This window comes from Lytechinus variegatus, chromosome 4 (genome assembly GCF_018143015.1).
Source record: "Lytechinus variegatus isolate NC3 chromosome 4, Lvar_3.0, whole genome shotgun sequence".
Lineage (NCBI taxonomy): Eukaryota > Metazoa > Echinodermata > Echinoidea > Temnopleuroida > Toxopneustidae > Lytechinus > Lytechinus variegatus.
This window is the reverse complement of record NC_054743.1, coordinates 28989153-29010671: the sequence shown is the minus strand read 5'-3', so window position 1 is coordinate 29010671 and position 21519 is coordinate 28989153. Positions and strand designations below refer to the sequence as shown.

The 21519-nt window shown below is 37.7% G+C and overlaps 1 protein-coding gene across 4 annotated transcripts in view; it reads right to left on the bottom strand.

The window, feature by feature from the left end:
• Positions 1-2373: 2373 nt before the first annotated feature.
• LOC121413781 (protein dopey-1-like) overlaps positions 2374-21519 on the bottom strand; it is a 59427-nt gene continuing 40281 nt past the window's right edge. For 3 of the 4 annotated variants that reach the window (XM_041606731.1, XM_041606727.1, XM_041606729.1), the window contains exons 9-27: positions 20850-21121; positions 20161-20313; positions 19230-19333; positions 16352-18496; positions 15685-15898; positions 15054-15245; positions 14518-14643; positions 13796-13930; positions 12914-13074; positions 11069-11265; positions 10404-10552; positions 9172-9281; positions 8673-8822; positions 7169-7230; positions 6623-6828; positions 5896-5979; positions 3881-4083; positions 3324-3429; positions 2374-2795 (exon numbers count right to left, since the gene is read on the bottom strand). In XM_041606731.1, coding sequence (XP_041462665.1) covers positions 2469-2795; positions 3324-3429; positions 3881-4083; positions 5896-5979; positions 6623-6828; positions 7169-7230; positions 8673-8822; positions 9172-9281; positions 10404-10552; positions 11069-11265; positions 12914-13074; positions 13796-13930; positions 14518-14643; positions 15054-15245; positions 15685-15898; positions 16352-18496; positions 19230-19333; positions 20161-20313; positions 20850-21121 — 5096 coding nt within the window. In that variant the 3' untranslated portion in view covers positions 2374-2468. The remainder of the gene's footprint in view (positions 2796-3323; positions 3430-3880; positions 4084-5895; positions 5980-6622; positions 6829-7168; positions 7231-8672; positions 8823-9171; positions 9282-10403; positions 10553-11068; positions 11266-12913; positions 13075-13795; positions 13931-14517; positions 14644-15053; positions 15246-15684; positions 15899-16351; positions 18497-19229; positions 19334-20160; positions 20314-20849; positions 21122-21519) is intronic. The other variant, XM_041606728.1, reaches the window with a different exon arrangement.

Genomic DNA, 21519 nt, shown 5'->3' with positions numbered 1-21519 from the left:
ATTAAAGTGAAAATATGCATTACAAAGTTCTTTGGCAGCATAAGACTTCAGACAATTTTTTGTGAAGTATAGATATATCACGTAAAAAATATCTCAATTAATCAATCAATCAACCAATCAATCAAGTTATCTAACAAACAGACACATATTGGGCCTTGCTTAGATCAAGTAACAGCAAATAACATTGATGATGAATTTTTAGGAATGAAATACTAAATACTTTCTCATTATCAGTAACATTATACTTAAACATGTAGAAGAAAATTGGATCAATTATTCAAGGAACTATTCAATCAAAGTTCCATACATCATTTATATCATTTGATTTGTTGGTTAATGAGAATTTGGGTACTACAGTTGCTCTAATTCTACACATTCAATGGAACATTTTTTTTTCTTTTCCAAACACATCCTAAACATGACTGAATATGAAATAAAAATATTGCACTTCAGAATACCAGTGTTGATTAATTATGATCTAAGGTGATGATTTTTTTTTCTCAAGGCTTTAGTATATCATCGGTGAGCTGTGAAACTTCATCTAAGAAATATGAGGACATTTGAGATACAACAGCATTTCAAAATCATGGCTGTAGTGGCAATCTCATACTGTCTAAAACAGTCTACTAGTTCCTGCATTAATCTATGTATACTTTAAATTTTGAGCAATATAGGATTTAACAGCCCACCAACGATGTTCTACAATTCAAAGGAAAAACTATTGTGATGTCACAAATGGCAGACACGTGTAAATTGAGATTTAAATTAGAAAAAGGTGGATACAAGCAAATTTATTCTTGTGCAATATATTTCTAAGGCAAGGCATAATACTTTTGAATTAGTAGATTTTATAATAAATTGTAAGCTACATATATGTATATATCTATAAAATCTTTCAGCCTTGCCACCAAATAATGTAATTACTGATATTCAGGATGCCAGTCAAATAAACTACTGGATGAAGTTTGATGAATGTGTAATGAATGAAAGTCTATCCTGTAAAGGTTTGTCAAATAAATCATTCCAAACTTTTCATACATAATTTCCAAAATTAAAATACCGACATGTTGTTTTCAACTTCAACATAAAGTACAGTAGATATTAAATTTTTTGGACTTTGTAAAAGAAAACTGTTGATGCATTATGCCCAATGCCAGATGAAAAATAACATGAAATTAAAGTCTCACATACACAAATGAAAATCCTCTCATACAAAACAAGGGGTTGTTTCACAAAGATTTAAGTATGACCTAAGTCCCACTTAAGTACCAAGTTGGGTAGGGTATGAAAGGCTTGACTGCATTGGTCAGATCGTGCCATGAGGATGCGCACTACTGCATATCTATCAATGAGATCGCGCGTTGCATATCAAGTATGCATCGGCATTTTAGTGCGACTTGAGTCATACTTTAAACTTTGTGAAACACCCCCCAGGTATCGCTGTACTTCAGGATGTTATTAGATCTTTAAAATGTGACTATTCAAAAGCATGTTCAGATTATATTCTCAAAACCTCCAGAATGCTTTGTACGTTTGTGCAGCATTTCCTGTATTTTGAGACAAGGAAGTTCCTCTGACAAGAATAAATATCAGCTGGTTGTGTCATAAATAACTATAATATAAAGGATCTCTTCCATACAACTTGACCATAACCTACATGTCGTTTTCAAAATGCAGCCATATACATATATGTATGTACATATGATTAAATTTCTACAGGTATCTATATGCATCTATATGCTTTTAATAGGCTAGTTTTCAAATTTTATGTTTACTTCATATTAAAAAGAATCCTTGGTGACCTACATGTATGCAGGTAGTTTGTGACAGGGTTGCCAGACATATCAACAAGTGAAATTCGCTTACATGTATGCATACCAAATACCACATGTTGTGGTTTATTTAGTAAGAAATGTTTAATACCTTGGTATGCATGCCACATTTCACCAAAGGTTTCAATGTGACAAGGTTTCTATTAACTGACATTTACACTAATAGTAACCGAGATACTCCACCAAACCAAACCAAGAACTTTGGTGACTTTGTCTGTGAGTGGATGATTTGTCAATGATGTCAACGTTCATGAAATGGTCTCTAGATTCCTGGGAATGAAACAGCTATGAATCTGTACTACTCAATATTACAGTGGTTAAGGCCAATAAAACCTTACTATGTTGGATGTTAACAATGAAAAGACAGAGCACATACTGTATTTAGAGTGCGATTCCAGCTAAAAGACGAAACACAGACATTTGATTAGTTGCCTAATGAGATTCACTGACTGGGCCTGTAAATAAGACAAAACAAGCCAAAAGCTCTATACGTACTGTACAATACAAAGCCTGATCAAACCAGAACAAGCTAAAACAAGCCACAACAAGCCACAGCCCCGTGTGTACTGTACAATATAAAGCCTAAGAAAAAGCCCGAAGACTAGAATCACTGGCTTAACCAAACTTGCTTCCTCATCATGCTATAAGGAGGAAATCTCTTTCCACCAAATGCTCAATCAGCTCATCGTCAGCCATCGCAGACTGGACACCGTTCTCCTGCTTCTCCATGACGATCACCTCCTCCCCATCGTCCCTCACATTGTTTTGCCTGTTGTCATGGCTACCAGCGGTCACGGTCAGTCCCTGGGAGGTGGTCGCAGGTCTCGAGGCGGACGGCTGCCGCATGTTGCACAGGGTATTGAAGAAAGGAAGGAGCTCTTCTACCGACCGGATGTGGTGCATGGTCAACAGGGGGCGCCCTTGGCTCGCTCTCTGCATGATGGTGTGATTCAGGCTCGGATCCTGAAATACAATGCAAGAATTTGGACTTAATAGCCGGTATTCTGAACTCGGGTTTAAGTTAAACCCTGGTTTTAAGTTGTGGTTTACATGTAACTATGGATAGCCAATCGGGGCACAAATCCCTAACAGTACAAAGCTACATGTACTGTACTTTACACTCAAGTTGTTCATAATTATCTGGAAATGATAACCGAAAGTAATTTTCTTAATTATGAAAGCAAAATGAAACGAAATAGTAAACAGAATTTTTGGGTCCCAATAATTTAAGCATCTAAGTGAAACCTGACTTCACAATCGAAAGGTTGTTAGTATCAGTTACAACTGAAGTCCATGGCTTGATGGGAAACCTGAGCTGGGGCACAACATTTTTCTGCCAAGCTAACAAACAACCAAAAAGGTCAAAGATCACTATTACAGCAACTGCCAAAAAGAAACTGACAAAAAAGAGGTCAAAGGTCATATAATTTACACCCCCAAATCAGGAAGTCAGAAGCTGTCTTGATCATTGAGTGAATGCATTACACCTACCTGTTTCTTCCTGGCTCTAAGTAGTTTGGTAACTCTGGCAATATGAGGTACAAATCTGGTCTGGGAATCACCTTCATTACTCTCACCAACAAATGCCCATTTGTAACTACAGGATAGAAAATATAGACAAAAAAAAGGGTTTTAATGATAACCTACGGACCATATTTCATTAATAATGATAATAATAATGTATTTTACCCAGGGAAGCCATTTCAGTTCTAAAAATTATTCTCCCAGTGGGCCCTGCTTAACACGATAATGTTATTACTCTGGCTTGAGCACGGCTACCTTGATCCGGCGCTTGAGCATTCAAGGAATTTTTTCCTACCAGGTACCCATTCACCTCACCTGGGCAGCACATTGTTACATGTATGATCTAATGCCATTATTTGCGATACTGAATTATTTTGAAACACTGTATTCTGTATTATCATTATCAAAAGTATTGTTTTGTATTGTGTTGATATTGCATTATTTACTCAGTAAAATATGAGAATAAATTCAATCAATCAATTCAATATTTCATGAAACTTGAAATTATCATCATCTAGACTTACACTTGGAACTGAGGAAGGGATTCAGAAGGCAAGCACAGTGCAAGATCAAGGAACTTTGAAGCAGCGAGGTAGAGATTAAGGAATGTCTTCAATGGGTTGCCACCGTTAGAACCAAGCTGGAAGAAACTGACCAAAGCTGACCGTTTAGACCCGTCCTGGGCATTCTTAGCCAACTGCTCCTCCATGTGAAGAAATACTTGCACCTAGAGAATCAAAACATGTAATCTTATCAGGAGAATATAAAAATTTACAGAACAACATCTATCTCGACATACAGTATATTCCCATGGCACAAGTTGTTAACACCACTACCTCATCTTCAGCTCAAGCTGCTGATTAATTGAAATCTGCTGTAAAGTAATGGTATTCAAATGTCCTTGAAATCACACATGTTTTATCACTGATATCAGCTAAGATGATTAGGCTTAACCTATATAGCCCCGGCTATTTTGAAATTTCATAGCCGGGGGGGGGGGGGGGGGGGGGGGGGCCTATTAGGCCCCCCCTCAGACCTCGGCCGTTTATCGACCGATCGCAACTAAATTTGGTGTGTGGGTGTCCCATTATGTATTTTACAAGAATGCGTTGTCAAATTTGTGATATTTATTATCATTTTTTATTTATCTAATTAATTATGCAAATATTCAAATTTTTTCAAGGAATTTTCATTTTTTGTAGTTTTCCCCCATTTTTTGAGAAAATGCAATGGAATCAAGCATGTTAGTAGCCAGTCATGTAATCTAAAAGACAGCTCACTCAACTGTATTGAAATTGTATAATTATTAGATTATAATAGTAATTATGCGCATATGCTAATTTTTAGACTTTTAGGCTATTTTGTTGGATAATATTCTTGTTTCCTTCAGTGTTTCCAAATTCTTATGTATTTCTTTGTTTTTAATTTATTATGTATTTCTTTGTTTTGAAATCTCTATTTTTTATTGTTTTTTAAAATCTAGAATAGTTGGTGATAGCCCAAAAGAAAGTTATGTGAGGAAAAACAGAAAAAAACATTCATCTGACAACACTTTTTGTAAAACCCATACATTGTACACACAAAAGTCGATGGAAATTGCCATTTTCGGTGACATTGGTCACGAATATGTGCTATATCTCCGCGAGTGTACCCCCGATTTTCGCAAACAGGGTCTCAAAATGTGCGGGAGATGTGAAAGAAAAAAGTCATGAAATTTCAGCGTATTATTTTTTTGCATTTAGAAATTATCGCGAAAAATGTCGAGGGGGGGGGCCTTTTAGGCCCCCGGGCTATATAGGGTTAAAGGTCAAGTCCACCCCTGAAAAACCTTGATTTGAATAAATAGAGAAAAATCTAACAAGCATAATGCTGAAAATTCCATCAAAATCGGATGTAAACGAAGAAAGTTAAGACATTGTAAAGTTTTGCTTATTTTTCCTAAGACAGTTATACATGTATGCACAACTCAATGGTATGCAAATGAGAGAGTCGATGATGTCCATCACTCACTATTTCTTGTTTTTTATTGTTTGAATTATACAACATTTCATTTTTTACAGATTTGACAATAAGGGCCAATTTGACTGAACCAAATAGTATTAAAATAATGCAATTTCCACATGTTCAGGGAGGAATCGATCTGTGTTTTATTTGACAATGATGAGAAAATTGGAATATTTCATATCTCTCAAAATAAAATACAAAACAAATAGTGAGTGGATGATGTCATCAGTTTCCTCATTTGCATACCGACCAGGATGTGCATATAACTGTTTTGTGAAATTAAGAAACACTTTAAAATGACATAACTTTCTTATTTTACATCAAATTTTGATGAAATTTTCAGTGTTGTGCTTTTTGGATTTTTCTCTTTTTATTCGAATCAAGTTTTCACTTGGGTGGACTTGTCCCTTAAAGTACATACAAAAGTTCTCATGTGATTTATAATCAAACCTTTCAGTCACCCTGCTTTGTTCCATCCACTACCCAAATTCAATGCTAATACACAAATGTTTCTTCAATCAATGAGAGTATTTACCATTTCCGTGATCATAGTAGGCCATAGACCCGTCAGATGATGAGGTGAAACTCGAAGGAGGAGAACGCGGAAGAACATGAACACCTGTGTTTAAAGACAATACAAAATAATTGCATAAATGCTTAATTTTTGCATTGAGATGTATAAATAAATGTTTTACGTGAGATTTCATCAGAGTGTCATTATTTTAAGAAAAAATAAAGGGATAAGAACCATGGGTTTAAAATGTCCGCCATGGGATTAAGATATCCTTCATGAGATTAAATTTGATAAAAATGAAGAGAACAATTAAAGGAAATTAACTTTTGCAAGTTATCAAATTAGACAACAAAAAAGTTAAAGTATTTTTAAAGATTAATTTGTTCTGACAATGAGGCTGAATCATAATCATAATAATAATGTCAAGAAATAAGATATTCAAATGCTGTTTGAAAAATAAAAATCTCATTTCTTGTCTTTATCCTCCAACAAATAAATCATTCCTTTGATATAATATTAATGTCATAGTAATGTAATAATCCTAAGAATAATAATAATAATATTAATAATAATAATGATGATGAAAACAATAAATTCTTGTATTGTGTGTTATCATACATGTAATACATTAATAGTAAAGGCCAACATTACAGGGTAACAGTAAAAATCAAGAAGAATCAACAATATCCATCAAATTTTCTGCAAATTGAAAATAAAATATTGAAAAGATGACACCAAGAAAACTAACCTGTTCATGAACAACAGGGCTTTGGCTCAATCTTAGACTCTCAGCCAGTCTTTCTTGTATATCAGGTAACGATCGTACATACTGGTCTCTCTCACTGCAGAACACAACAAAGCTTAGTCTCTTTAGAAGCTGAGCTCTCTGTTCCATCTCTTGCTCCTTGCTGGCAAAGATACTCAGGGATGTGTTCTGCAAGGCTGCTACTCGAGCTGCATGGAGGCAATAATTGTAATGTGTAAGATTTGATAGCTGTACATTTATAATCAAAAGGTGCCTTTGGGCAATTCCATAAAATGATCAAGCTTTTTGTACATCCGATCCCCCATTTTTCTCAATTGTTACTTCACTTCATATACTGACCAATTCATGGCCCTTTGAGAACATTACAGACTGTCAAAGAAACAAGAAATCAAAGACAGAAAATTTCATGAAGGTCCCACGTATAGGGGGTCGGACGTACATATTTCATGGAATTGCCCCTTTACAAAACAAATTACATGTAGGACAGCCTTATTCTGAGATACATGCATGCCAAATTGCTATACTCACTCATAAGATCTTTGAACGTTGTTCTGTCGTGTGTCATGAGATTGTCAATTATGCATCTCCACCTGGAAAATAAGTCAAGGTACAAGAAAACCATTTGTACTCTTATACTCAGTAACAATCTCCATTAATATAATGTTAAAGGCCCAAATTCACAAAGGTGGTTTTGAAAACAATTGATCAAAACCATGGCTTATGCAGATTTCCAGCAAAATTACGCTTATTTACCACATATATTGAAAAATGTCCAATGATGACACGCGCTTTTGTCACATTGCACCAATATGATGCCTGTTGCCATGGTTATGCTATTTTACTAATTGGTCCACTGTTTGAAGAGTGGACTCATTAATTCAAAACAATGGACTCGTGAATTAAATAACATACTGTACCTAACCATGGCAACAGGCATCAAATTGTGCAGATATCCTGTATAAATTACGCTTATTCAAATAAGCGTAATTTATACAGGAAATCTGCACAAACCCTGGGTTCAACCGATGGGTTTAAAAACTACCTTTGTGAATTCGGGCAAGTGTGTTTCAAGATGAGACTGAAGTGAGAGGTTAATCAAAGCTGTTGAATGAATTCCAACATAAGCCTGGTTTTCCTAAAACAAGATGAATTGAACTGAAAGAATGAAGCATCTATGAGGAGATCAAAGGCATCATTCTCTTTAAGTTTTCCTGGAATACTGGTAATCACTATGACTTGATACAAGAGGAAGGAATCCTTTAAAGGTCAAGTCCACCTCAGAAAAATGTTGATTTGAATCAATAGAGAAAAATCAGACAAGCACAATGCTGAAAATTTCATCAAAATCGGATGTAAAATAAGAAAGTTATGACATTTCAAAGTTTCGCTTATTTTCAATAAAATAGTTATATGAACGAGCCAGTTACATCCAAATGAGAGAGTCGATGATGTCACTCACTCACTATTTCTTTTGTTTTTTATTGTTTGAATTATACAATATTTCAATTTTTACGAATCTGACGATTAGGACCTCCTTGCCTGAAGCACAAAATGTTAAAATAATGGAATTCCACGTGTTCAGGGAGGAATGAAACTTCATTTCACATGACAATGACGAGAAAATAAAAATATTCCATATTTCATATAATAAAATACAAAAGAAATAGTGAGTGGGTGATGTCATCAACTCTCTCATTTGGATGTAACTGGCTCGTTCATATAACTATTTTTTTGAAAATAAGCGAAACCTTAAAATGCCATAACTTTCTTATTTTACATCTGATTTTGATGAAATTTTCAGTGATATGCTTGTTGAATTTTTCTCTTTTTATTCAAATCAAGTTTTTGTTGGGGTGGACTTGTCCTTTAATGTACTAGTAATTAAGTTTACCTGCCTTATCCCTGGCAACTTGCAGTACTCATGGATATTACAACGCTGTTTGTGTAAATGACTTGAATCTTTTGTATTGTTCTTTCAATGCAATTCATCTGCAATTTCGCCAAATGCATATTCTCAAAACTTAAGTCTCACCCTCCTATGCAAGATGTATCCATCTGGAAGAATGAAGCATCTACAAGGAGATCAAAGGCATCTTTCTTCCAAGCTTTCCTGGTGTACTGGTAATCGCTAAGACTTGATACCAGAGAAGTGCAGGCACGGAAACTAGGCATGTTTAGGGCACTGTGAAATAAAATGAGAGTGGCAAAGTGTAGATTAGAGTGAAACTTGATCATTTGACATCTGAAAATATGTTAACAGCACTACAAAACCATGGATTATGCACATTTCTTGTATAATCACGTTTTTCTTTCAGCAACCTTTGCCAACAGCATGCAATTGATTGGATTTTTCTCAGTGAACACGATGAAATAAGCATAATTATGTACAAAAGTCTATACACTAGTAATCCACGGTTTAGTATCATGGTACAATTGAAACGTCTTTCAAGAATACAGGCCAATATCTATGGGGGGGGGGGGAGTAAAAAACAAAACCAGATATGAAGCTTGTGAATAATGGATATACGTACCTATGGTTCTTGAGGTATGGTGTAACATTGTGCATGATTGATGTCAGGAGAGGGACTACCTTGTCTTTCTCATCGCTGCCATACACCATGTCTAGTAATGGAGCCATCAACTGTTATAAGAAATAAATATGTGCGATTAAAATTAATAAAATAATATAGGATTTATAGAGTGCATGTATCCACCTTGCTAGGTGCTCAATGCACTCCTATATTACCCCGGCTAAGCTAGTCTACCAGATCCGGTGGTCACAGCTTTTTTGGGAATAAATTCCTGCCGGTACCCATTTACCTCACCTGGGTCGAGTGCCGCACAATGTGAGTAATTTTCTGGCTGAAGGAGAACACACCATGGCTGGGAATTGAACCCCCGTCCCTCACATTGAAAGACGAAAGTCTTAACCACTAGACCACGACGCCCCCACAATATCGAACTCACTAATAGTCTGCTACACTTTTCTGATAAACTACTCTCCTAGGGCCTGTAACACAAAGCATAGCAATCATCATACATGTAGGACTTTTTATGATTGATTGCATTGACTACAATGTACAATTAATCATGAAAATCAAGCATAATAGTAATCGCTAACTATTGAGTTACATGTATGGGACCCAGGTATTTCATGGCCCACTGTGGTTAATTTTTCACTTACAGTATTTGCTCTTAGCCAATCAGATGCGAGGATTTCAGTAGCTTAAAACATCTGGGGCCCACTTCATAAAATTTGTTTCAATAAGAAATTTGCATCAACAGTTGTAAGCTACTGAAAAATATTATGATTTGATTGGTGGATGGTGAACTTGTTATAGAAATTAAACATTTGTCATCATAATAAGTCTCTGTGAAACATTGCCCAGTTGGTAAAAATCACAGAAAAAAACTGTTCATGAAATGCCGCCTTCTTCTTCTCAGAGACTAGTGAAATCTGATAGTGGGCAATTCCACATGGGTGATGTAATTCTGTGAACACTTTTTTTGGAGTATATATATGTACGCGCCTCCTTTGTACATGTATCTTGCTTTCTATTTACCAATGAATCAAGATGAAGATGTCACTTCAATAATGTGAACTCTGTCCATCAGTTAATACAATATTTTGGTAATAAACCATCATGGTTATGGAACACGGTTTGAGGACTTACAGAGAATACAAGAAAATGGCTTCTGAAATTTGCTTGATTTAATTTTACTACCATCTACTTAATATTAAAAACAAATTCAAGATCTTTACCTCAGCAAGCAGAGTGAGAGCTTGAACGCTGTACTGTGAATAGGACTGTTGTGCGGGTGGGGTTGTGATTGGGGGTGTGGTCAACGGACTGTTGCCATTATTGACAGCACCCTCTGTAGGTGATTCTGGACCAACTGCTGAATCTGAGGCTGAAAAGGAGAAACAGGGGCAAAGTGATGGATGAATTTACAGTTTTAGGGAGCCAGGTGCGTGTTTCACAAAGCAGTTTGTTACGAACAACTTTGTGCACGACTGGAAAATATACGACTAGTTGAGGAGGATTAAGCCATACATGTACCAAAAGACACCTGTACATGTACATTCAACTTTCCTTTTTCTTTTTGCAATACAATACCACTGTTTAATCAACTATGTCTCCATGGTGTTTTGTTTCTATAATTGTCTTTCGCATTTGTGTTCAACGATAGCCGACGCAGGAATCTTTCTTTATTCAACTATGACGTACCCATGTACCAGTCCACTGGTGAACCTAGTAATGAACAACTGGTAATCATTTCTTGATAAAATTTTGATGCACACAAATTAACACAAGATAGGATCACCAGTTGTTCTTAAAGTTACACATGTACTAATAACTTACAAACAGCTTTACTGAACACCAATTTGCAAATTGAAAATTCCCTAATGACGTATAGTTGACCTACCATCAGCATCCGATTCTGAGATATGTGAAGCATTGATCTTGACGGAGACATTCCTCCTGAGCCACGTAGTCTGTTCCAGTGATGACCCTGCTATGGTGTTGGCTGCTTCCATCAGGCGTTGGCTGATCTCCTGAAGGTCTCTCTGATCTTTGCGCTCTTCAAATGGCAGAAGCTTGTGGACGATTTCATTTAGAATTCTAAGCAAGAAGGAATGGAATATACTTTTCAACATATATAGGGTGTTTAACAATGCATCAAAAATTCATATTTTCGCCCGCATGATTTGCCTGGGTTCCATGACATCTGCTCATGCAACAATTACCGTACTCCACTATAAATTCCACATCCTAATCAAGTGACTAACTTCAACCCTGGATTTAACACTTCACCTTACCCTAAATCTAACACTAAACCTAACAATATAAAACCTAACATAAAATCCTACTGCAACCCTATTTCTTAGACGAAATAAAGCCTGGAGCAATTCAGACCATATTGCACAAAGCACCGAAATCCGATGAATATCCTATTGGAGCGTTGAGCGTGGAGCTTTGTGGCCCAGTGGATTAGTCTTCGGACTTTGAAACAGAGGGTCAAGGGTTTGAATCCCAGCCATGGCGTAATTTCCTTCAGCAAGACACTGATCCACAATGTGCTGCACTCAACCTAAGTGAGGTGAATAGGTACCGGTAGGAAGTAATTCCTATCGGAAAAGCAGTGTGCGCAATGAACGCCTAGCTTAGCTGGGTAATATACATGTACATGTAGGAGCGCCTTGAGCACCTAACAAGGTGGATATGTGGGCAATATAAATACCCTATATTATCATTATTATTGTTATTATTGGGTACTATGCACAGATCATGCATTTCAATATGATACCATATTATAAAATCAAATACCCATGTGCGAAATATATTACGAGCACAGTGCAGTGGTACTAAATGATGTCATGAAGATCTACATGAAAGCCGCATTTCGCGGATAAAATTTATCTCATGAAGTGAGGCCATTATACCAACTGATTGTAGTGAGCGACATGATTTGTTTGAGGGAGAGGATATATGAAAACAATTATACTGGATGGCTCCATTTCATGGAATACCAGGGCAATGTCTTCCAAAGAGTTACGATTGATTCGATCAATCGTAACTCTATGGAAATCCATCAGTGTCACAATTTTTTTAGACGAAAGTCTTGTACAATGTCCTCTGTATGCAAAGAGAAGTGCAGTGAGCTTTCAAGAAAACAATGAATGCATGAATATACATCAGAGCTATAAAATATTTTGAACAAATATGCATAATAGATGATGATGACATTGCTGGCTGTCCATAGTTACGATTGATTGGATCAATCATTTCTCTTTGCAAGATGGGGCCTTCTTGAAATATCTAATATCCCATTCTGAGCCACTTGATATCAATAAGATAATGATTTTGGGGTTGGCCAGCATATGCCAATTTACATGTACAGTACAGTTCCATTCAGTTCAGTGGGGCATGGCAATCCGTGAATTTGACCATGACGTTGATTTTTTTTAAATCAAGCAATCAAATCCTTGATATTAAGCCCAGAGCAATTTTCGAAGGAACTAAAGGTTGTGTTTGTAATAAATGTACAATGTCTGTAAATCTACTATCAGCCAATCGGGTTGAAGGATTCCAATAACTTTTACATGTAACTCTTGATGCAAATTTGTAATAACAAATGCACAAATCAATTTCTGTAACAAAGTTACATTCATCCAATCGGATTGAAGAATTCCAGTAGCTCTTAGCTGTTGTCGCAAACTTGAAATCATAACAGGTTTTATGAAATGCCCCCCCCTGGTATGACACCTACCCAAGGAGTAAGAACTGTGCAGGAGCAGAGAGGTTGAGTTGTAGAGCATCCTTGAGTAGTCCTAGGATAGATGGCCAGGAGTCCCTGAGAGGAGCAACAGCCATCTTCTGAACATAGGCATACAGGAACTGTAGCATGCTAACCTCCAAGCCGGGTTGGTTCTACAATCAAGTGAAGAACACCATAATATAAATAACAGTTGCATTTATATAGCGCTTAATACTCTGTGTTTCTAAGTGCTTTATATTGTAATCATTATTATCGGATCCTGGTATGCCCACAAACAATTTTTTTTCTTTTATTATTACATTGAAATGAATCAATTGAAATGATAATTGCTGATTGATCCATGTTATATTTCAATGTCAAGTGGACTCGCCAGTTTCAGTTGTATACTTTTAATTCATATGTTTCCTTTTATGTTCTTATACTGACCTGGATGGAGGTAAAGGGGTGTGGGAAGACCTGTGGGTCATGGTACATTAGTTAACCTTTTCCAAACCCAGGCAGCCCCTTCATCTCTATTCCAGGTCTTTGGACTATGTCACGTATATCCTATTGTTTATGTAATTTGTATATTAAATATTAATAATAATAACAGTATGCACTTTCTCCACTTTCTGGCAAGCATTCCAACTGAGAGTTCCAAGACTCAATTGCTTAATGCTAGGCATACATACATGTACATGCAGGCTTTGATGTTTTGTCAAAGGATACTAGGACGCGGTGGGATATGAATACACGACCCTCTGATTACAAGGCAAGAGTCAGCACCGCTACACAACGCTTCCACAACACTCCAAAAGACCTTTCACAGATAGAGTAACACATGGCAATAGAATTATTCAAATTTAATTAGGACACTTGGCTTTTCAGTCTCACCTTGTCTCTGATTGTAAAGGGTGGTGCCTTGAGGACCAGTTTGATGGTCTGTACTAGGGTGTCAGTTGGTAGGGCTTTGATAGCACTCACTAACTGGACCAGGACTAACTGTTCATTAGAAGGCTGGGCCAAGACCTGGGAAGAGAAGTGGCAAATGATATAGAAACAATTCATCAACTACATCTTCAGAGATTGTCAATTATCTTCCCCTTGTTTTTAAGAATGTTCTTTTGCCTATGTCCAATGAAAGATCCAAGTAATTGTAGTTATCGTTTTACAGTAAAACATCTGTGGTGCAGGATAGATTGTACTACTATTTTAACATTGATTATAAATTTGTATTTATCAGTAATGATAGCTTTGTGAGCTTTGTTCATTTGTATTAAATTCAAATTTACAGAAATAGAGGCATCCTCGTAGGGGTGTTGCAAGTAAATGTTTTGCAATCAATTGAAAATTTCTTGCTGCAATTTTACAATTGAAAAATCAAATCTTGTTGACCGCTTTATCTGAAAAGTCCTGTTTTATCAGCCAATTAAAATCTCGATAAGGTATCAGATCTGACAACTTGTCAGACAAAAATACTGATATAATGCTCCCCAGCAATCAATTGCAAATTTGCAAATACTAGCAAGACATAGGATTAATGTGGGACCCCAAAAAGATAATCTATTGTTCGCAATTTTGTTGCAACACTCCATTTGTGAAAACACCTTTATCACCTTTCCCTTTGGTGGTTTATGCCTGCGTCTGCTATCGCTCCAGACGACTCCTACAGCTGCTAGAAGATTGGTAGAGTGATGCAAGGCTATGGGACTCAATAACTCCATGATCTGCTGTCTTACAGCCTGTAAAAAAAAGGAGAAAGAAACCCAGTCAGAAACAGTTCTTGCATGTTTTGCATCTTATCATTGTAGAAGTTTCTTGATTGACTCTGCGAAGAGATGGGTCATTTGACAGCTTAGATTAAAAATAAATGCCGGTTATGGTGAAGATTTAGAAATGAGTTCGCGTGGAATCCAATGAAATTACCACTGAAATGTTGCATGCAAGATTAAAAAATTTGTGCCCCAAAATATGAAAGTAGTTATTGTATAATTGCTGCAATATCAAAACTTCCCCAAAGTTGCAGAATTAGCCAGTAGGTTGAGAAAAGTAGCCCCTCAAATTTTTGTTTACAACATATTTTTTGGCCTTAACCATGACTGAACATACATGTATTACATTTAATGGAATTGCCCTGTTGTAGTTCACTTGCCTTTGGTGTTCCCATGCTATAACAAGGAGTCTCCTGATTCTTCTCTTGATCATCTCGACCGAGTTCAGCACCCTGCACTGCACTCCATAGACGGGATATACTGGCCATGATCCTGGGAAGCATACCGAGCAGTCCTTTCCTGGCCTCGGTCTTCGGGCTGCTCATCGGGCCACTGGTCGGTGTGGTGGCACCCTGAAAAGGTAAAAAGGCAAAGTGCAACAAAAAAACCTTTCATAACAAAATAAGCACTGGGCATCATGGTGTGAGCCTATAATCCAACTTATATTGGGGAAGTTACAAATAGACACAGATACACAAAGATGTCGCAGGACACGGCTCGTGTGGTTTAATGGTTAGAGCATTGGACTCATAATCTCAAGGTTGTGAGTTCGAATCCCTACTCTGCCATTGTCTCCACTTTGATAAACAGGCCTGAGAGTAATATATCTGTCGTCTATAACGTCAGCCACTATCACTGATTAACCTAGACGTAAAATGTTTCCGAGGTAATTGGTTACATACCAGCTTGGCGTTTACCAGCAAAACGCTGTCCTGCCGAGTTCCTACTGGAGTTACCATAAACAGAAACAGGAATATACAAAAGTAAAGGTAAAGATAGATGATTACTGACCTTAGTTTTATCTCTTGTCAGAGCACCAATCAAACTGCTGAAGATCTGAGCTGTTGGAGTGGATTCGCTCTCATTGACTGGACTGGACGCACTGTGTCTGGATGTCATCGATGACAGGCTCGATGACGACTCCAGCAAGCAGAAGTGGCAGATGTTGGTTAGACCTTCAAGCATGGTAATCACATGATCAGGGGGAAGGTCTTCCTTGTCACTGCTGAAATGATGGAGAAATATGCAATAATATGTCCTTCATTTATCACTTGCATACAGGATACTAACATATGTACATAAAGAATTACGTTCTCAATCAAATTTGTGTGCTGTGTATAGTTTAGCGTAACAAGCGTTTGGGGAATCAATAGATAAAGTTAACTTCAAGTGGAATTCAACAAGGTACATACAGGTAATGACAACTATGAAGGTACAAGTACTTTTAATCATTTCAAAATTGAGTTGAACATCTACTAATACTATTTGAATTATTGATGGCCTAGAATGAAGCTCGACTACATGTACACTTAATATATTCAGGCAATTACAATGAGCTTGACAATGATGTCTCAACAGAAATTGTTATAAAAATTATCTATATCTTTGACTATTCATAGATTGTATCAAGGTCACTTCAACCACTTGCCGATATGTATGATAACATATTATGTTTTACCTTTTACTGTTCTCTTGCATTTTGTAGACACCAGCAAGGGATTCCAGATTACGACATAGTTGACTTGTTAGGGGGATTCCTAGCTTAGGGAGACCTCTCTCCAAGTAAGGTAATGAGTCTGTTATGAGGGCTATCCAGTGCCGGTGCATGTTGGCATTATGGTGCTGCTTGAGGGCAGTTTGAACCGCAGTCAAGAGAAGACCCTGACAGGACAATCGCTCTGACTTGAGGAAGCCCATTGCAGAGTTCTGGGTCTGGAACTTGAGATGGCGGTACTCCCATTCCCCATCGTCCGTTCCTGCTGTTGTTTCTAGCGAAGAATCCCTGAGAACAAAGAGGTGATCTTCCAGAATAATGATGGTTAGGACCAGTTTCAAAAGTTGAATCTGGAAAGTTTGGGCACCCTCTGTGAGGAGTTCTGGACAGGAATCCTGTATGATTGTCTTGTCCTTGTCTGGAAGTGTAGACTTGGACTTCCTTGCACCATACACCGATGCTAGCAGACAGTACACAACAGCCTTCTGGACTTTGCACCTGACAAGGAGGTCACTGATAAAGGTTGCTAGTCCTCTACCACCATTCTTAACAACATCTACTAGTTCAAACAAAACATGCTGGAGGACTTCCATGCTTGCTGTCTGGACATCCCGGTTCCCAAGAGCATCTCTCTCTGTGGCACGGCCATCCTGCGGGTAATAGCTTCGCATGAAGTACACACAGGTGAGGATAAGAACCTCAAGATAGGTGGTGCTCCTGAAACTAAGAAGTGCTTCTTGCTCCAGCTGAGTGTAGAAATCCCATCCCGTGATGCAACGCTTATGGCGGGCAAGTAGCTGTTGGAGCTTGATCAGCTGGGGAGTGTTTGTACTGCTGATATTCGTAGATGACATTGCACAGACAAACTGCCGAGGGCATGCATGAAGGATTGATTTTAACCTAGCAAGAACATGCAAGATTTGCTCTTCATCATACACTTGAACGTAGAGCAGGATATGCTGCTGGAGCGGATGCAAGGAAGTCAGTTTCGACTCTGGCAAAAGGCGGATGCGTTTCTCATCAAATGCTTGACAGTATTCCTGAGGATATCTCCAAGTGATTTCTGAGTCACTTGTTGGTTCAGTTTCCATGCCTGACATGACCCCTTCTAGATCGTCCAACATGAACTCTTCCGATCCTTTCACAGGGGAGGAAGGTGCAACAGGACCTCCTTTGGCTCTCACATAGCCTTTAGAACTATGGTGGGTACTTGCTGGTGGTGAGGATACAGGGGGTGCTCGTCTAACGGTAGCAGAATCTGATTCATCAATTTCCTTCTCTTCAATGTTTGAAACAACCTTATCCACTAAGGCATACAGAATACTTCTGACAGCATCCTCTATTGATTCATCTACCTCTTCATTATACACATAAGAAGGTTCATCATAGCCGTCGCTGACTGATAGGTCATCAGTGCTTCCCTCTCCACTACCTCTAACCGGAGTCGCAGTGTCTGAACCCGAGTCTGTCTTCTTATCTACAGCCACCTTCCCTTTAGTACTGATGCTTAGCTTGGATTTATCCCCAACATTTGTCCCACCAGAAGTCCTCCTGTCTGATGACCTATCTGCAGCCTTTGAGGTTGGTGCACTGGCATCACTATCAGAATCACTGAAGGATGCATGCGCACTCATACTCATCGGATTGATAGTCACACTGAGGGGCTTGTGATGGAAATCTGGTGGCTGGCTGAATCGTAAACCAAGGTTACTCCGCGTCACAAAGTTCATCTTCTCATCGACGCTCGTGCAGGCAAAGACGGGATCCTGCTTTCCAGCATTCATGACAAACTTCTGCTCTCCGTCTTTCAAGACATAGAACTTGATCTCCCCGTCGACGGAGCCAATACTGTAGATACGATTCTCGATGCTGTCAAGGTGCTGCTCTCGCTCACGGAGTTCCTCCTCCATCTGCTTCCTTCGCATGGCATCCGCTCCAAGGAACTGAACAGATGCCCTGGCTGTTGCAGGGTGTAGCAGGACTAAAAGAATCGGTTCAAGGAGCCTTGCTATGTCACCACGGTTGATGGCATCCAAAAGCCAGCTCTGTGTGGTAGAACGTATCATACTGCTAGGGTGTTCCATGCTGTCAAGGACCACTAACAAGGATCTGTGAGAACAGAATCACAATATTACAATGAAAACTATCAAATTGCCACGCAAGGAATTCTACCGAGATGATAGGACTGTGCATATGTCTAACATGCATGCATTTATGGACAAGTGACAATTACGTTTTCAGGATATGCTTTGAACTGCAACATCTCTCCTATAAGGCAATTATAATTCAAATCATTTTAAGAACAACAAATTATATTGAACAGTGTTTATGTACCACTACAATAGATTACAACAGATTATGTTCATCTCATATCATGATTGTAATGGCATATGCAGGTGTATTGTTTTTGATATTCAAAATCATCTTGAAAAGTCATACATATGTTTTATGTTATGGAATTCATGGTAACTTGCCAAACAAAATAACTGCAAATAAAACAATTATCGAATAACTTATATTTACAAAACATGAAAGATAAAAATCCATATTCTCTTGTCCGAAATGAAATCTGAAAATAGAAAAACTCTGAAAATTCTTTTTGCCCAATTGATTGTGGGCCAAACAGCTACATGTACCATGCAGCATGAGATCTAGCTATAGCCCATCTTTTAAATGTCTTTTGGTTTGACACCACTGGGTTTGAACTACCGACCACACGGTTGTGAGACGGATGCTCTACCGATCCAAAGCACCGGTTAACACATACCAGTTCAGCCAATATTATACATCAACCAGACATGCATACAGTCTACCAGCATGAAGATGATGGTTTGTGTCTTACCTATCAAATGTCCTGATCTTTGAAGCAGGGCTGCTTGATCTTATCTGACTTCGTATCAAGTGCCACAGTAAAGCAAATTTAGTATGAGCTTCCAACGATCCAGTCTGCAAGAAATCAAGTGATATAGTTGGTCATTTGGAACTTACCATCAAATACAATTAATTTTTTTGTAGGACATCAATGTTATCAAAAAAACATGCATGATGACTGCTACACGATACGCACTTTTATTACTCTGTTACTATGCCAAGTTTTTAATGTTTATATCAAATGAGGCTAATAAATGAATTTTAATGCTTTTCATGAGGCTTCTGCACAAATGCACAAGAGAAGGCCAAACTAGTAATGAAAGTACAAAAGAACTATACAAGACTGCCGCCTTTCAAAATAGTATCCATAAGCTAAAAAATTTATTGCCTAAAGTCAGCACAATATTTAGTGTTGCCTGAAAAAAAAAAAGAATGCAGATTTATTCATTACATGAATATGGAATAGGTCAAAGGCCACACAAAGTTTGAGGGATAAGGGTCTGATAAACATAAACTTTAAGCATTATTTATGGAATGCTATCATAATGGATACATTGGGATATTGCAAAAAAAAATTGTTCAATGGTATATTACTGTCAAACTAATGTTTGTGATAACATGCATTTTTATATCCTTTCTATTCATGTATCTTCTTTGTAGTATATGTATACACTTGATTTATCTTGTGTTACATTTGCATGTTTCTAATAAGATGAATGGGGTAAAAATTGCTGGGATCGTACAAAACATCAGCTAGATAATACAGTATCTAGACAACTGTCTAGCAATTTTCCTCCAAATTTGAGATTTCAAGGTTGCCTCACCAACATAAAATCATGAAATGGGACCATGTAAAACCAACCTTGATATTATTTGATTACTAATTACAGTTCATTTCTTACCGTTTTGCTCTGGACCAGTGAGTTGCCAATGATGTCTTCACAGATGTAGGCATCAGGTGTAGCATTGTGAAGTTGATGAAGCAGATCTGCGCTGCGGGAATGGTAGACTGGTGTCTGAGGGCTCATGTGTGACCAAAGACATACTGCAACTCTCTATGGAATAGCAAATAGAAAATGGTAAATACAGAGTTTGCAGTGTCCTTTCTAGATCTGCACCACAGGAATGGTGCAATGGCGTCATATATGTAGGGCTCAGATACAAGCAGAGACAAACTGAAATTCTCAAAAAGTTTAGTGAACAATTTCAAAGGCTAATATTTATCATCTCCAGGGTGATTTGCCCTAAAAGGAATGGCCCAGGCTGGAAATATTTATATCTCAATAAATATAGTAAAATTCACAGAGCAAAAAAAAATCATAGATCTTTTCAGCCCAGACCATCCCTTTAAATGCCCATGGAAAATACTGAAATGATTTGCCTGTAGCAGTTAGACAGTCTCCATCACGAGCAATTTTCAGAAACGCATTAAAACTCTGTCTTTTTTGCAGTTTGAAGTTTCAAGCTTGAATCCATTAAGTGAAAAGCGCTTCGAGCCGAATACGAAAAGCGCAAGTAAAAGTACTATGCAGTATTAATAACAAATTCCTAGCCTTTATCTCACCAAGGACAACAAATAAGACCTCTGTACCTGGAAAAAGCTGGAGCTGTAGTTGAGGCACTCCAAATGTTTAGATGAGATAGCTGGGATGAGTACTACTGATATAGTCCCCGACTCGGACCTAGGTGAGTTGGGTGGATTGGGTAGAACCAGCTTACTATCTGAACTTGACATGACTGACTTGGTCAAGGTAATGAGCTCCAGAACCGTTGAGATGGCCATGGTCTGGGTGTCAAAGTCCTTGAGGAAGCAGCAACAGGTCAGAAGGTTCTGTAGCCAGTCTGGTAGGCCTAGCATACTCCCTGTAGTAGGAAATTGAAAACATATAAACATGTATGTGGGACTGTATAAATGTTTTCTACAATGTACACTGTACATTCTTGAATGTATAAACTGACTAATAGTCACTTTTGACTAATAATAAAATCAGAGAAATAATAAGCAATTCGTTTTTGTTAAAGGTGTCAAGTCACTTAAACCAATGGTTCGTAGGCCAATATGTACAAGAATGTCTGATCCTTATATCGAGGAACTTTGTTTCTGATTCCTAGTTCAAATGATAGGTTGTAATGCTCTCAAATTATCTTGGTATGAGCAGTTCATAAAGTGAATTAAGAATGGAAAAAATAAGAAAAAATAGGAAAAAAGGTAGATTATAAACTGAATTGCTCTGCAGGTATATATAAGGGTTGCAAGATCT